Below are 15,174 nucleotides of genomic sequence, written 5' to 3'. Positions count from 1 at the left end.
TGGAGGGCACATCGAGCAAATCCATCAGTGACCCAGGCCAGACCTTTATTCTTGGACAGACACTAAACCTGGCAGCTAGGTAAGGTAAGGAAACTCAATATAAGCGTTTTATCCTTTTTTTGTTATTCCCAATCAAGTTCTTACTGTCCCTCTTTCTTCATTCATCTCACCAGGATTAGAAGCCGACATGGCTGCAGGTGTCATCAGGAACTTTCTCATCCAGGCTCCGACTCCGGCCTACTTCCCCATGATTTTTCAGCATTCTCCGTGTAAGGACGGTGCCTACGAGAAGACGCTGCCAGAGAAGCCAGAGGAGAGAGAAGACGAAGAAGAGAGACAGGCAGATGAAGACGAGGAGGACGAAGAATCTGAGGCTCAGGAGGAAGAGGAAGAAGGTTTGGAGGAGGTTTTCTTAAACCCCGCTCACCATGCTCTGGATGTGACCAAGCAGCTGCTGAGGTTCGCCGACGTCATCAGTCGCGATGTGCAGCGCTATTTCGGTCGCTGCTCCGGTGACCGAGAGGCGTGCGACATCTACAGCGACTCCATCTCCATCACCACCAGTGGGCGTCTGCGTTACTATGACGACCTGATGAGAATAGCGAGAGGAAGTCCTGAGATGCAGGAGAACAGCTTCAGGGCCTGTCCTGAAGAGCAGAGAGCCGCGGCTGCAAAAGGCAACAGCAGTGGGCTGGGGCCCCTGGCTGAACTGTTTGACCTCAGGGCCCCGAGCAAGGGCCGAGGCCAACCGATGATCAAACGGCACCTGCCTCTCAGTTTCTGGACCGAGCCGATCCACAGCTGCCCTCTGGTCACTCTGAGTAACACGCTTGACATCGCACACAGGACCGGCGCCTCGCCTTCGCAGGACCTCACACGCACGGACGAGAACGCGCACATGCACTATAACGTCCCAGCGCAGCACGACATGCACACCCTCGACAGCGCTCAGCCAGACTTCAGCGACCTGTTGGCAAACTGGGATCCAAACCCGGAGCTCACTCACACGCTGACGGAGAACACAAACATGCAGCACTGATCACGCCACCCTCAGCCTGGGACTGAAAAGACTCCACTTATGATCCTTTTACAAATACAGTTTTCTGCAGTTTGAAAGGGTCGGGACAAAGAACCTGCCATCTGAGCAGAGTGAGATTTAGTTTAATAAAAAAATGTACCAGGACCCACTGTGTCCTCTACTACTGTAACATAATCGGATGTGAAACTGTTACGCTTTATTTCTGTTGCATAACATTTTGTAGAGCTGCTGTTGATATTTTATAAAATAGATTCATTAACATGAGTGTTGACTCTTTGTTGCTGTTATTTACTCCCTAATTCACAGTTTGGATTTTGTCAAATATGGCTGTGTTGGGTTGAAAAATTAAGTTTTTCTGAATAAATCCATCATCGTTTTGGTCATGCAGTCATGGAGCTGTTAAAAAAAGAAGTTTAACTTCTTGTTCTGCCACATGGTTGCACAGGTGCACTCCAGGATGCTGTAACATCCCTGCTGTGTGTGGCTACAGCATTGGGTTACAGGTGTAAAGAAAACACTACTCACCACACCCATCATTTATCTCACGGTATCTCTATTGTACATAGAAGCTGTCCAAGGTTAAACAGACGGGCAGCAACACAAACTTTTCTTTTGCAGCTGCTTCCTGGAGTGAAACCCTTCACATTAATGCGCAATTTACCTTTATCTGCGAATCGGTATTAGAGAGACGACAGGAAACTAAAAATGGAGACAGAGAGGATGCTGGAAGCAATGACCTGCTTCTTTGAATCTCAGAGCAACATTGAGAAACCTGGACGTAGTTCAATAAAGTTCCAAGATAGTCATTGAGTTTTAAAGTTATAAACAGAAACAGATGTGGCTTCCACAGCACGTCTTTTGTCCCGTCTCCCTCTCATCAACCCCAACCGGTCATGGCTCCCCGAGCCTGGTGCTGCCAGAGGTTTCTTCCTGTTAAAAGGGAGTTTTTCTTTCCCACTGTTGCCAAGTGCTTGCTCATAAAAACTTTACCTTACAATATAAACCTTGAGATGACTGTTGTTCTCATTTGGCACTATATAAAAAAAACTGAATTCAGCAAATAAATAAGACTTTTCAAAACATACGTTTTAGAGGAACACAAAGGTTAAAAGAAAAGAACCTCGCGGTTGTTTTAAGAGCTCAAACTTCAATCTCAACTTTTGAAGCAAGTTTTAAAATCCTGAAAACAGCTGGACAACCTCTGCCTGTGGAGAAAGACTCGGCGCTGTGAGCCGTGCGTATGTGAGTGTTACATGTACTGGTTTTAGATTAACTGAAGCGCACATCGACACGCACAGTAAAACGCAAAGCATCTGCATGACAAAGACAGCACTATGTTGACAGCACTCAGCTTCAGTGATATTTCACGTTGCTAGCTTGAAGAGAAAACAGAGAAACTTGCTATCTTTCTTGATTAATGGTGCTGTGGATTTAAATTTGAGGTCATGACAGGGGCAACTGTGGAAAGTGGTCTCTGTAGTTTGAGTAAACATAAAGGGTGTGATAAATGGTAAGAGTTGTTAATCCACTTGTTAGTATCACTGTGGGAGTTTTTAGGTAAATGAGGGTTTGATAAGGAGCAGAAAGAGGAGTTAAAGTTAAAAGCGTTTTAATGCTACCACGTGGTGTATGGGGAGGTCTATTTAAACGCTATAAACAAAAGAAACACAAACACAAACATACGAGTAGGTGTACGTGTGATCAAACACAGCAGTCGATCATCCAGTTTACCCAATTCTGAATCTACAAGGCATCGTTTGATTGGCCGAGACTGGAAAGTTTCCCCTACAGGCGTGACGCCTGATTGGATGACAGGGAAGGCCAGTAACATTCTGACACACACGCTTCATCTTAGATAAATAATCGTACAAAGAGTAAAAGACACATGCATTGACGGTCACCTACACCTAAGCACAGGTACCAGAGCAGCTCAGACAGAGACGCAGACATGAAGACTCACAAGCTTTTGTTCATAGCGCTGCTGGGCCTGCTGCTGTGGGCCTCCTGCACGCAGGCCGAGGACAGCACTGACAGCCAGACAGAGACGCAAGAGGAGACGTCTGAGGAGGCATCGGAGGAGACAACCGAGGAGGCGGAGGAGGAGGCAGAGGCACCAAAGAAAGAGAAAACAACTGAGATAGAGGAGGAGAATAACGTCATGATCCTTCACATCAACAACTTTGAAAGAGCCCTCAGCGAGAATCAGTATTTACTGGTTGAATTCTGTAAGTGGGATGTCTTATATCCTGGAACAAAATCCTGATTATTATGATAAATGAGCTCTTTCTCCTTCTTTAGATGCCAGTAATAACTTGTGATGAATTTTCCCTTATCGCTTTGTTCTGTCTTCAACACAATTGTTATTAAATTTGAGTTGCTTTTATGCACAAATAACATCAGTGACAGCGAAGGTTGGCATAAGGCGCCACATAAAGAAGAACTCATAGGTAAGTTGTGCAGATTTTATGTAATAACATGAAAACTAAAATGTAAAATAAGCATTAATGCTCCTTGTTCATCCTGGGAACATAATCTAATCTAAACTGATCAAAGAAGGTTAGAAAATATGGCAGGAAGTGAAAAGATTATCTCATTTTGCTGGCAAGGAATTTAAAATTTGATCAATTTACAAAAGAGAGAAAATCTTTCCTTTCCCAGCCTTTAACAGCGCCGAGGCATTATCGCACACGTGACACGTCCTGTCCAGGTGTTGTGCGGGTTCAACTCTCCCACAGATGAACTGAAGCGGAGAGGCCAGGACGAGGAAATGAGACATGGGGGAGAAAGACGGAGCCCAACTGCCACTTTTCTATCAGCTGCTCATTTCCATGAGTATCTGGACAGGAGCTGCTGATAGCAGCAGAGGCCTGCTGTGGACAAACCCCTGTAGTGTCTCCCTCTGTCTCTCACTCTCTCTGGAGTTCTCTGGAACTTTCATTGAACTGTGTGTGTTCATGTGTTTTTATATGTACTGTAGATGCTCCTTGGTGCGGTCACTGTAAACAGCTGGAGCCAATTTACGCCGAGGCTGCCGAGAAGCTGAAGGAGGAGGAGCCGGAGCTGCGCTTGGCCAAAGTGGACGCCACGGAGGAGAAAGAGCTGGCCGAAGAGTTTGACGTCGGAAGCTTCCCCACTCTGAAACTCTTCATCAATGGAGACCGCAAAGAGCCTGTCGAATACACCGGTGAACACACACACTTATACACAAACACAAGCAGCTCTTTATGCATCATCAGTGAACATCATCACCTGATTGTGTATAGTTTGCATTTTTCCACCTCCCAGCACCTTCGAGGGTTATCATCTATTAGTTTGCACACTGAACCAAATGTGCGTGTTTAAACTACTGTGTAACCCAGTTGGTGTTAGATATTTTTTAATTATTATAATTTTTCTGAGTCTTTGTGTGTCAAAGCTGTGGTTCCCACAAAGGCCTGTGGGATGGGTACTGAGTAGAGCAGCTGACCCATATGCAATAAGGGTTGGAATCTGCCTAGAGGTCTTTACTGGTCTTTCGCTCAACTTTATTACAATAAGAATCTAATGTGACCAAAAATTGTATTTTTAAAAAGTAGCCCTTCATCAGCATCACTTCTCACATTAAAACATGTTGAATTGAACTCATGCTACACTTTTTAAAATTAAAATAATTACTGTAAATTCATTTTTCCAGCAAACAGTCCAATCCAGCCACTGGACAGGTTTGGAAATGTTTTTTAGATGACAATTTGGGGCTTTTAACTTTTTTTCTGCTAAAAACCTTCTCCAAGGCTATTTGCACTTCAAGTGTAATTAAGTGACAGATAAACAAACAAACAACAGTAACGTTCTTGTTTTTTCACTATTGACTGTAGAAATAAATGGGTCCAAAATTTTTAAAAAAAGGTATTTTTTGGGAATTAATGACACTTGTGTGCTTTATAATTACAGGACAGTCTGCACGATAAGCTACCACAACTTTTTCTGTACTTTTACACATTTATTTCTTACAATTTAAGACAGATTTGTTTCATTTACTACAGCAAACTTTCTATTCATGTATGTGTTAGTCCGCATAGGGAAATAGTTCCTCTGCATTTAACCCATTCACCCAGTGAAGCAGTGGGCAGTAGTGATGGGATTTCCGGCTCTTTTTAGAGAACCGGCTCTTTCGGTTCGGCTCACTAAAAAGAGCCGGCTCTTTCGGCTCCGAACCGGCTCTTCAGGTTGTTTTGTTGCTTTAATTAATTTATTATTAACAATAATATAAAATTATGCACAAAAGGAATTACTAACGTAAAAACAAGTGGTTTTATTTATATATGTTTATATATAAATATATGCGGTGGCCCCTAGAGACAAAACACGTACAAACTCCAAAACACATTTCTAGCATGAACTGAACTTCCAAAGCAGAGCTACTAGATCACTTAAATTACACAATTGAAAGCATGTGTGTATTGTTTGTGTATTTATACACAGGCACTCATATATATATTCAAATAATTTAAAAAAAAGTTCATTTACCTGTTATTACCACACACCAAATCCGGTCATTGGTACTTGCTGGCTTGTGTAGCCACAAGATAACAAAGGCTCAACACTGCGCCCAGCATCCTGGAGCACTTCTGTTGTCTTTTGTACGTGTTTTGAGTTTTTATGTGCTTCTGAGTTTTTATATGCTTCTGAGTTTTTACGTGCTTCGGAGTTTGTACGTGTTTTTACGTGTTTTGGAGTTTTTACGTGTTTTGGAGTTTGTACGTGTTTTTACGTGTTTTGGAGTTTGTACATGCTTCAGAGTTCGTACGTGATTTGAAGTTTGTATGTGCTTTGTCTCTAGGGGCCACCGTAAATATACTTTTATTTATTCACTCCACATAAAATGTAATAAATAAATCATCTAATACAAAAATCAACTATTCACATTTCAAGTTTTAACTATTTACATTTTCAGCTTTTTCCTTTCACAAATTTAAAGTGAAAAGAACACAAAACACTGCAAACCACAACACAATTAAATATAAATTATAATATGAAAACTAAAAGAACATGCATATTCTCTGTCATATGGACCTGCATGAATAAACTTTCTCAATCCTTTATCATCTGCAACCGAAAATAGTTGTGGATGATTACTATACCTTTCTAATGTTGTTGTCCCTGCCTCTCTTTCTCTCTCTCTGGCTCTGTTCCTGTGCTACTGAGTGTAACTACCGCCCCTCCCCCCTCTGCCCAGCGTAAAGCACAAGGCTCGCGTGCAGAGTGAAGCGGAAAAAAAGTGCGAGAGAGAGGCTGAGAGAAAGAAAAAAAAAAAAAAAAAACCACGTGACGGCTCGCGATAAGGAGCCGGCTCGCGTCGTTCACGTAAAAGAGTCGGCTCTAAGAGCCATTTCGTTCGCGAACGACCCATCACTAGTGGGCAGCCACCAATGCAGCGCCCGGGGAGCAGTGTGTAGGGACGGCTCAGGGGTACCTCAGGGTAGCCGTTCAGTGGAGTTGAACCCCCGACCTTCCGATCATGGGGCCACCACTCTACCTACTGAGCTATCCCTGCCCCCTCATTTAACTACACATTTAGCAATATGCAGTTAAACCTCTATACTGACCGATTACTTAAGGTCAAAGCTGGGTTGGCGGTATGTACCCCTCGATATAAAATGACTTTGACTAGCTGTTTCAAATATTTACCCATAACCTTTTAGCTAGTACTAAAAATAAAAGCTAGCTAGCAATTCCAACATTTATTAATTAAGCCAGACTTTTAGCAGATATTACAAATACCCATTACTTTCTGACTGTTCCTTTGACTGCCTGTTTTTACTCTCTTGTTATCATTTCTGCTCAAAGCTGAGCTACAAGCTGATGTTGGGCACTCTTTGCTTCAAAGCACCTGAAACAGCCGCTTTATATCGACCTTTTCTCTGCAGGTAAGAGGACGACGACGGGGATAATCCAGTGGATGAAGCGTCGCACTGGCGCCGGTGCTGAAGCCCTGGAGTCTGCAGATTCTGCAGCTCAGTTCATAGACGCCCATAACATCACTGTAGTGGGATTCTTCGAGGTCTGTCCTTCTGTCGAGGCTAACATTAAATCATGCAATCATCTATGAGTGCTCGTAACTCCATGCTCTCGCCCTCTCCTGCAGAGTTTGGATAGTGAAGCTGCTCAGGTGTTTAAGGAAGTTGCTATGGACACGCCTGACACAGAGTTTGGAGTCACAGCCACTCCAGAGGTTTTCCAGAAGTATGAGGTGAAAGGCAGCTCCGTGGTGCTCTTCAAAAAGGTACAAATACTTTGCAGATACTTTGCTTTGCTGCCATCTAGTGTCCGGAGATGGTGACTGCGTGTTCCTGTAAATTATTTATCCTATTGACCATGAAGAGAAAAAACATCAGAAAAAGAGACTGTGACATATAACAGAATCAACTTCTTTGAGTCTATGAGTCATTTCTTTGAATAACTTCACTATAAAACAGATTTTGATGAATCAGTGAGAATATGACAAAATAGTTGTAATAATCTTTGTATTTATTTAAAAGGGAAAATGCAACCTGGTAGGTTGATATTATTTATAGATAATTAAGAAAAAACAAACATAGAAAACCATTTAAACATACTGTATGTGAAAGAAAAAACGTACACATGAGGTAACAAATCAAACATTAAAACCACTAAAACTGAATTAAAGACCAAAACACATTAATTACTATGACATTTATGGATTTGAGAGGGTAGATTATACAGCAACTACTGTGTTATAGATGTGGAGAAAGAACGCACAGAATTATGAACCTTAATCCTGCAGGTGTAATATTTCAAGTATGTAAAATGTAAATGTGTGTGTGTGTGTGTGTGTGTGTTTGCTAGTTTGATGATGGCAGAGCAGACTTTGTGTTGTCAGAAGAAGGGAAGTTGGACAAAAACAACATGACCACCTTCATCAAGCAAAACAGCCTGCAGCTGATCATCCGATTCAGCCAGGAGGTAAAGCACACACCAGTGAGCAGACACGAAGAGAAAACTGCAATTAAATTTAAAAAATGATAGCATAATACTGTGTGTGTGTGTGTGTGTGTGTGTGTGTGTGTGTGTGTGTGTGTGTGTGTGTGTGTGTGTGTGTATTTTCAGGTAGCAGACAAAGTCTTCAACTCTGGCATCAACGTGCACTGCCTTCTGTTCATGAACTCCACAGCGGAGAGTCAGATGAGGCTCCTGGAAAAATTCAAGGCTGTTGCCAAGGAGTTCAAGGGAAAGGTAACTGTCCTGCTCTGTGTGTGTGTGTGTGTGTGTGTGTGTGTGTGTGTGTGTGTGTGTGTGTGTGTGTGTGTGTGTGTGTCATGCGGATCATTACAATGTAAGGTGAAGACTTTGTTTCATCAGTGCTTCGTCCTCTAAACTGTTGGAAGTGTGTGTGTGTGTGTGTGTGTGTGTGTGTGTGTGTGTGTGTGTGATACAGCTGCTGTTCATTCTGATAGACGTGTCAGAGCCCCTGTCACACGTGCTGAGCTACTTTGCCGTGTCCAAGGACGACGCCCCCACGATGCGCATCATTAATATGGACACAGGAAAGAAGTACGCCAATGACTCAGAGGAACTGACCATAGACTCACTACGACAGCTGTGCCAAGAGGTTGTGGATGGTACTGCAAAGGTACTACAAATGCAGACAGTCCTCACCTTCTCAAGTCTGTATGTGACTGTGAATGTTAGGTTAAAAGCACTTGGAGTGAAGTAATGTAACTAGTAAAGTACTGTAGAAGTACGAGTTCTTCTAACTGGTCCTTTTTTCTTCTGCAGCCTTACTATCGGTCAGAGGATATCCCAGAGGACTGGGACAAAGGACCAGTTAAAATCCTGGTGGGAAAGAACTTTGACTCCGTCGCTCTGGACCCAACCAAAAATGTGTTTGTGGAGTTTTGTAAGTCAAATCCTGGACAGGGATCTTGTGAAATCAGAGCATTCATTTATTATTCAACTCAATCAAATTTGCAGTGAAGTTTGCCAACATCACTTTGATCATCACTTTTCTCTGACTTCAAATTCATTAGTCCTTGATTTAAGCTGCTTCGCTAAATGAGGCACCGGAGTTGCTCCGGTGTCTCATCTTACTTTAATGAGCCTACCTGTGAGCAGGATTTCCGACATCTCAATAACTTAAAAGCGAGTCCTGGTCTAATAGGAAATTTGGCAGCTGGAACCCTGCACAAACACCGAGGATAGACATTTCCAATGCAGTCTTTAAACCTTTGACAAGAAAAATATTTGCATATCCACCAACAGTGGATTCAAGGAGGGAAAACTCCTTGAATTTACTACTTCTGAACAAAACATCCTCTCAAGAGAGCATGGAGCAAAGGCTGTAGAGTCTATAGCATACTGAACGATTTTAATGTTACAGAAACTACAGAAGAGGACACAAAACAAGCACTAACAGAAGTAGATTAAGCTATTGAGTGAAGGAGGTACTGATATTAGATGCAGTATCAATATATGATGACATTATCATTCAAGTCTTGTGTTAAAGCTGGAGAGAACTCAAAGTGAAGCGACAGGAAGCAGAAGCATGGTCAAGCAATATTTATTTACAGTTTACCAAAGAACATCATGAAGTGTTTGAGACAGAGAAGCAGAATGAGCTGGTAAAAGGATTGGAGCTGGCAGCGTGCACACAGAGCGAAGGCTAATCCGAGCCAGTGAGAGCAGAGAGGGACACTCAGACACAAGTAATCTGTGCAAGCTGGAGACCAGAGGAGGTCCACTCCAGGAGTGGATCAGCAAGGAATTAGCAAGAGGTTTAGTGAGTGGCTCGAGGAACTGAACGGCTGATTATGTGATTGGGCAGCATGCTGGAGCTAAGGACCGGTATTTGAGGCAAAGATGATTGCAGATGATTGGCAGCTGGAAACTCAAGCCACCAAGCAACTGATTCCACTCCTGTAATCAAAGCAGGGCATGTGGAGAAAGATCTGGATTTGGGAAAAAGGCTTAGCCTGGAGAAAAAGTAGTATAAATTCACACCTGTTCTTTTTATATGTTCGAGGCATAATTATGCTGTGGCTGTCTTTTAATCTTTTAATTCTGCCAAAATTTGCTTAAACGTTGTCTTGCACACACTGAACAGCTGATTAGAATTTGCTGGCCAAACATCAATGCAACCAGTCAAGACTACAGCCACAAAATGTCTAATAAAATAGCATTTTAAAGCCAGAAGGTCGATGGTCACCTGTGCTTTGCCATAGTGTTGTTCTTCAAAAACACTTTTTTGGCCAATATTTGGCGCCATACGCACACAGAAGCAGAGGGTGAGACTGTGACGATATTTCACCTTCAGTCAGATGCTGATCTGGTGATGCTGACCTTTTGTATCCACCGATTAATAAATTCGTTCAGCGTCTGCACTGCACGTATCTTGAGTCTGGACACAATCAGAAGTACATTCCAACTTTAGTATATGGATGGAGTCACACAACTGCAAAAAGGTAATATTAGTTAGCAACAACCAATCCTAAAGTTCATGCCAGGCTTGCGGCAGTTTTTCAAATTCTTCATTCTGTATTTGGTGGTGAATAGATGAACAAAAGTAAGAAACGCAAACAGAGAAGATAACATCACATTTATAGAGGTATGATAAAATGAACATGATATCATGAAAATTAACAGAGCTGGGGTTTATAATGGATCTACAAAAAAACACCATCTAGATGTTAGTAATGCAAGTTTCATTCAGATTGGCCCACCCATTAAGGTGGAGAAAGGGCACATACTCTGTAAGAAGATTATTGTTCTCACTTAACACAAGTAATTGTTAACGTGGCCATGTCACTACTCTAAAGTCATATGGGGCAAGAGCAGTAAGACAGGCCAACAGCTCAGCTGGATTTCTAAAATAAAGAACATACACTATGTGGACAAAAGGATTAGGAAACGCCTTTTAATTCAGGTGCTTTCAGTTTCATTGCCACAGGTGTATAAAGTCAAGCACTTAGCCATGCAGTCTGCCTTTACAAACATTTATGAAAGAATCGGTTCTGTAACAGGATGCCATCATAGCAACAAGTCAGTTTGTAACATTTTCTGTGACATCTATAAATTCCACGATCAGCTGTAAGTGTTGGTAGACCACGTATAGTTCATAAAAGACGCCAACTCTCTGCTGACTCAGTAACTGCAGAGCTCCAAACCTCTGTCATTAACATCAGCACAGAAACTGTGCACCAGGAGCTTCATGGCATGAGTTTACATGTCGAGCAGCTCCTGTTGGTGGAACATCGTGTTGGCTAAGTTCTTTGGTCCATATAATGTGTGTAGATTACTATGCACCAAACAGGGAGTTGGCATTAAGGGAGTTAAAGTTTATTTAGCTGAACTTAAGGTAAGAACCTCCTATCCTTCCACATTTCCTTTAAGCAACGAAGCAGATCTCTAAAATGGTTATTCCTCTGTGTTTACTGTAACATACAGCTGAAATAATCCACCTTTCATTAATTCATCTTCACCAACATTAGAATGACGTTCCTTGTATGTGTATCTCTGTGTGTCTGAGTGTAGATGCTCCATGGTGTGGACACTGCAAGGAGTTGGCTCCCATCTGGGATCAGCTTGGTGAGAAATATGCCGACCATGATGACATCATCATAGCCAAAATAGACGCCACAGCCAATGAAGTGGAATCTCTTGACATTAAGAGTTTCCCAACACTCAAATACTTCCCAGCTGGTGACAAAGAGGTAAACACACACGCGCGCACACACACACACGCACATGCGCACACACACACACACACCTCTACACACTGCATTCTTTCCTTTTCTCTCAGGTGATCGAATACACTGGAGAAAGGGACCTGGAGACATTTTCTAAATTCTTGGATGGTGGAGGAGTTTTACCTAAAGAGGAAAAGGATGAGGATGACGACGACGATGATGATGATGATGATGAGGATGAGGTGGATGAGAAGAAGGAAGCCGACAAGGCTGCTGGCGATAGCAAGGTTTGTGTTAACGCTGCAGATTTATGCTGTTTTTCTTTTAAAAATAATCCACAGTTCACACGTTTTCCTCTTTTTCAGGAGCCCAATGAGTCCGCAGAGGAAAAGACCAACAAAACATCCAAAGATGAGCTGTAATGTCACTTTTTGGCCAATCAGGATCAACCTAGCAACTTTGAATTTTCTTAATAAAAGTGATACAGGTTTAAAGTGTTGGCTTTGTTGTGAAAAAGCTTTAAACTTTTTGTCTTGATGCTTGCTTCTTTATATGTCTGTTGAGTGCTTCACACGGCTGAATTTGACACGTTCAACACAGACGGTAATATTTATAGAGACTCTCCAAATGTGTCATAAAATTGAGCTTCAGCAGGATTACGAGGACACGATGGACCAGGATCAAGGTTGGACGTAGCAGTGCAGTGAAAAGAATTTCTTAGAGATTTCTTGGAAACGAGTCACATAATGATTTGTTCTGTGAGTTTCTTTGTGTACAAACTGTGATCAGCTGACTTGTGCTGCTGCTCTGATATTCACTGCTCTTTATCTTGAATTCAACAAGACATAACTGTATGTGTTGTGAGCTATGTGGCTTATTTCTAACCCCCTTAATATGATAAATCTAGTGTAAAAAGTAGAAACCAGTCTAATCAGCATCACCTCAAATATAAATTAATGTCTGCTACCCTTTATCACTGTGTGAGAGGTATTTGTTATACAATATGGAGGACTCAGGCATAGAACTGAACTCAGTTATTGCTGAACTTACATGAGACTGAATAGAAAGACTAAGCAGACATGTGGGAATACAAGCTAGGAAACTACACAGGAACTCACAGGACACACAGCTTGAGGGAAAGACAAACAAGGGCTTAAACAGACACAGGAAGTAATGAGGGAGATGGAGTGCACCAGGGAGCACAGGTGAACTAAATCAGGCTAACAAGACAGAAGAAGCAAAAACACAATGCACACATAAGAGACGATCAAAATAAGACCAGAAATAAACAAACACAGAGACAGAGACCCGGACCCGAGACAAACTAGATGCAGGTAAAGACTAAATAAGCACAGAGACATGACTGACCTGAGACAACAGGGTGACCGACCATAGGGACAGGGCACAGTGAGACACAGAAGCATGACCAGGGCCATAGATGAAGATAACTAAATTTTACAGACTCAAAAGATCAAAATACAAACAGGTTACAGCAACGAGCTTGAATTTATTTATATAGTACATTTAAAACAACAACTGTTGAGCAAAGTGTTGTACATTTAAATAATCAAAAGAGATAAAAACATAGGAAGACATGACAAAATCTAAGAAGCATAAAGTGAGAAGATCTGAGTAAGAAATAAGACAAATAAAAGTAGTATGAACTTATTCTCATTTAAAAGCCAAGGAATAAAAGGTCCTGATGTGAAACAGCAGTTTGTTTCACAGTTTAGGAGCAGTCACGGCAAAGGCTCGATCTCCTCTGTGCTTTAATTTGGACTTTGGGACAGCTAGGAACATTTGATCTGCAGACCTCAGTGATCTTGCAGGAGTGTACCAGTTCAAAAGGTCAGAAAGGTATGAGGGTGATAACTTATGCAATGACTAGGACATGAAGAACTAGAGTGTAATCACATAATAACTCCAAGAATGAACCAAAAACCCACAAAACTGGGAGGAGCAAGAAAAACTCAAGAAACTAGGAGGTGTTAGGACCCAAAGATCCTAACACCCCTGATGTAACCTAGTAACAGTACTTCCATCCCAAATACTGCATCATTGTAAATGTTATCACGATACAGCAAACTAACCGGTGTAGCTTGAACTAAACTGCCAGCTGTTTTCATGCAAGCTCTGAATAAGACAAAATTCGTATATTTAATTTGTTTTGGAAGACATTTTACAGACATAATTTGGCAATTTTGATCCAACATTTGGTTAAAAAACTCTAAAATGAATCAACATTAATTGCAGATCTAAATTTGATTTTCTAAAACTTCACTTGCTGAGCAGTCCTTACCTTTGCAAATAACCCCTCATCTTCTTCTCTTGCGTCACTTTAACACTGCAGCAGCTGTAGTATGGAATTGTTTTCGCTTACAATTTTTTTTTTTCGGTTTCAATCCATTTTTCGGTTTCAATCCATTTTTCAGTTTCACTCTGCTGGCACTGTTTTGGCGTCCGGGGGCGCGCTGGGGGGGCGGGGTTTCCGGCCCGCATGTATTTGCATATATTATAGAGGCCACTAGTGCTGACCAAGCTGCCATCTTTCTCTCTTCCCGTCTTTCAATGGCTGCTTCAATTTCAGCTCGAACCTCCAAACTAGAGCTGGGCGATATGAGATTTTTTCATATCACGATATGTTTTTTTCATTTCAGGCGATAACGATATCTATCACGATATAAGCCAAATAACTATATTTGTAAGATTTAAATGTGCCGTTGCTCACAAGTAAAATGTGAAATAATCAGCAGCTTGTTTTTATTTAAATATTTATTTCCCATAATAAGTTCAACAGGGTAGATGTACTTAAGGAACATGAGACTTTTTCAGATAAATAAAGGCAAATATTGCAAACTACACAAAAGGCAGCCGCTAAAGCGTTTAAGTTTCAAAATAGAACAAACGAAACAGACTAAATTGTCAATTCCACTTAGAAACAAAATATTAATTCTAAAAATAAATCTTAGTTTGTTTTACAGAAGAACAGACAAAACTGACTAACTTTTGTCAGTATCAAATAAACTGAGAACTAAAAGGAAATTCTCAATCTCTCCTTGTTGTATAGCTGAGCTTTTCAAACAGTTTTAACAGTTACTTTAGTCTGACAAAAGCCGAATGACGAATTAGCGCTTCCAGTCAGAGACTGAGGCTACGTCCACACGTACACGGGTATCTTTGAAAACGGAGATTTTCCGTTTTCGTTTTAAAAAATAATCCCGTCCACACATAAAGGCAGAAATGAAGGAAAACGCTGCTATGAACATGCCAAAGCAGCAGGTGGCGCTAGATTCCTAACCGTGCAGAAATGTTGGCCAATCAGAAGTCTAGAAGCCTCGGTGGGAAAAAGTAAACAAAGCTGGGGCATAGAAGCAGAACCGAGTCGTATGTGTGGAGGGACAGTAACTGTGTGTATATGTAAGCATTTAAACACTGCAGAGAGTAGAATTAACA

General features: G+C 41.6%; 2 protein-coding genes across 3 annotated transcripts; both read left to right on the top strand.

The window, feature by feature from the left end:
• percc1 (proline and glutamate rich with coiled coil 1) lies at positions 1 to 1,311 on the top strand. 2 transcript variants are annotated; one of them, XM_085409489.1, is made up of 2 exons: positions 1 to 79; positions 174 to 1,311. In XM_085409489.1, exon 2 carries the CDS (start codon positions 188 to 190, stop codon positions 1,037 to 1,039), a length of 852 nt encoding a protein of 283 aa, XP_085265615.1. In that variant the 5' UTR covers positions 1 to 79; positions 174 to 187; the 3' UTR covers positions 1,040 to 1,311. The 2 variants fall into 2 exon arrangements, with proteins under 2 accessions (XP_085265615.1, XP_085265614.1); XM_085409488.1 differs by having other exon boundaries at positions 24 to 84.
• Positions 1,312 to 2,906: 1,595 nt separating this feature from the next.
• Positions 2,907 to 12,681, top strand: pdia2 (protein disulfide isomerase family A, member 2). Its single transcript, XM_085409486.1, has 11 exons — positions 2,907 to 3,264; positions 4,017 to 4,223; positions 6,946 to 7,079; positions 7,164 to 7,301; positions 7,886 to 8,002; positions 8,147 to 8,272; positions 8,475 to 8,669; positions 8,816 to 8,936; positions 11,567 to 11,745; positions 11,835 to 12,008; positions 12,087 to 12,681. The coding sequence occupies exons 1-11, from the start codon at positions 2,988 to 2,990 to the stop codon at positions 12,141 to 12,143; spliced, it is 1,725 nt and encodes a 574-aa protein (XP_085265612.1). The 5' UTR covers positions 2,907 to 2,987; the 3' UTR covers positions 12,144 to 12,681.
• Positions 12,682 to 15,174: the final 2,493 nt, after the last annotated feature.

The sequence above is a fragment of the Rhamphochromis longiceps genome, linkage group LG6, assembly GCF_057381845.1.
Source record: "Rhamphochromis longiceps isolate RC_006_pf linkage group LG6, R_longiceps_female_GT1.1, whole genome shotgun sequence".
In the NCBI taxonomy this organism is placed as follows: Eukaryota; Metazoa; Chordata; class Actinopteri; order Cichliformes; family Cichlidae; genus Rhamphochromis; species Rhamphochromis longiceps.
The sequence above is the reverse complement of the archived record's forward strand: the minus strand, read 5'-3'. Positions and strand labels throughout refer to the sequence as shown.

Bases quoted from the DNA above. Each gene is read 5' to 3' on its own strand.
- percc1 (XM_085409489.1), top strand. From the start codon at position 188: ATGGCTGCAGGTGTCATCAGGAACTTTCTCATCCAGGCTCCGACTCCG.
- pdia2 (XM_085409486.1), top strand. From the start codon at position 2,988: ATGAAGACTCACAAGCTTTTGTTCATAGCGCTGCTGGGCCTGCTGCTG. The intron at 7,080-7,163 runs GTCTGTCCTTCT...CCTCTCCTGCAG, and splicing joins CTGTAGTGGGATTCTTCGAG to AGTTTGGATAGTGAAGCTGC. The intron at 8,670-8,815 runs GTACTACAAATG...TTTCTTCTGCAG, and splicing joins TTGTGGATGGTACTGCAAAG to CCTTACTATCGGTCAGAGGA.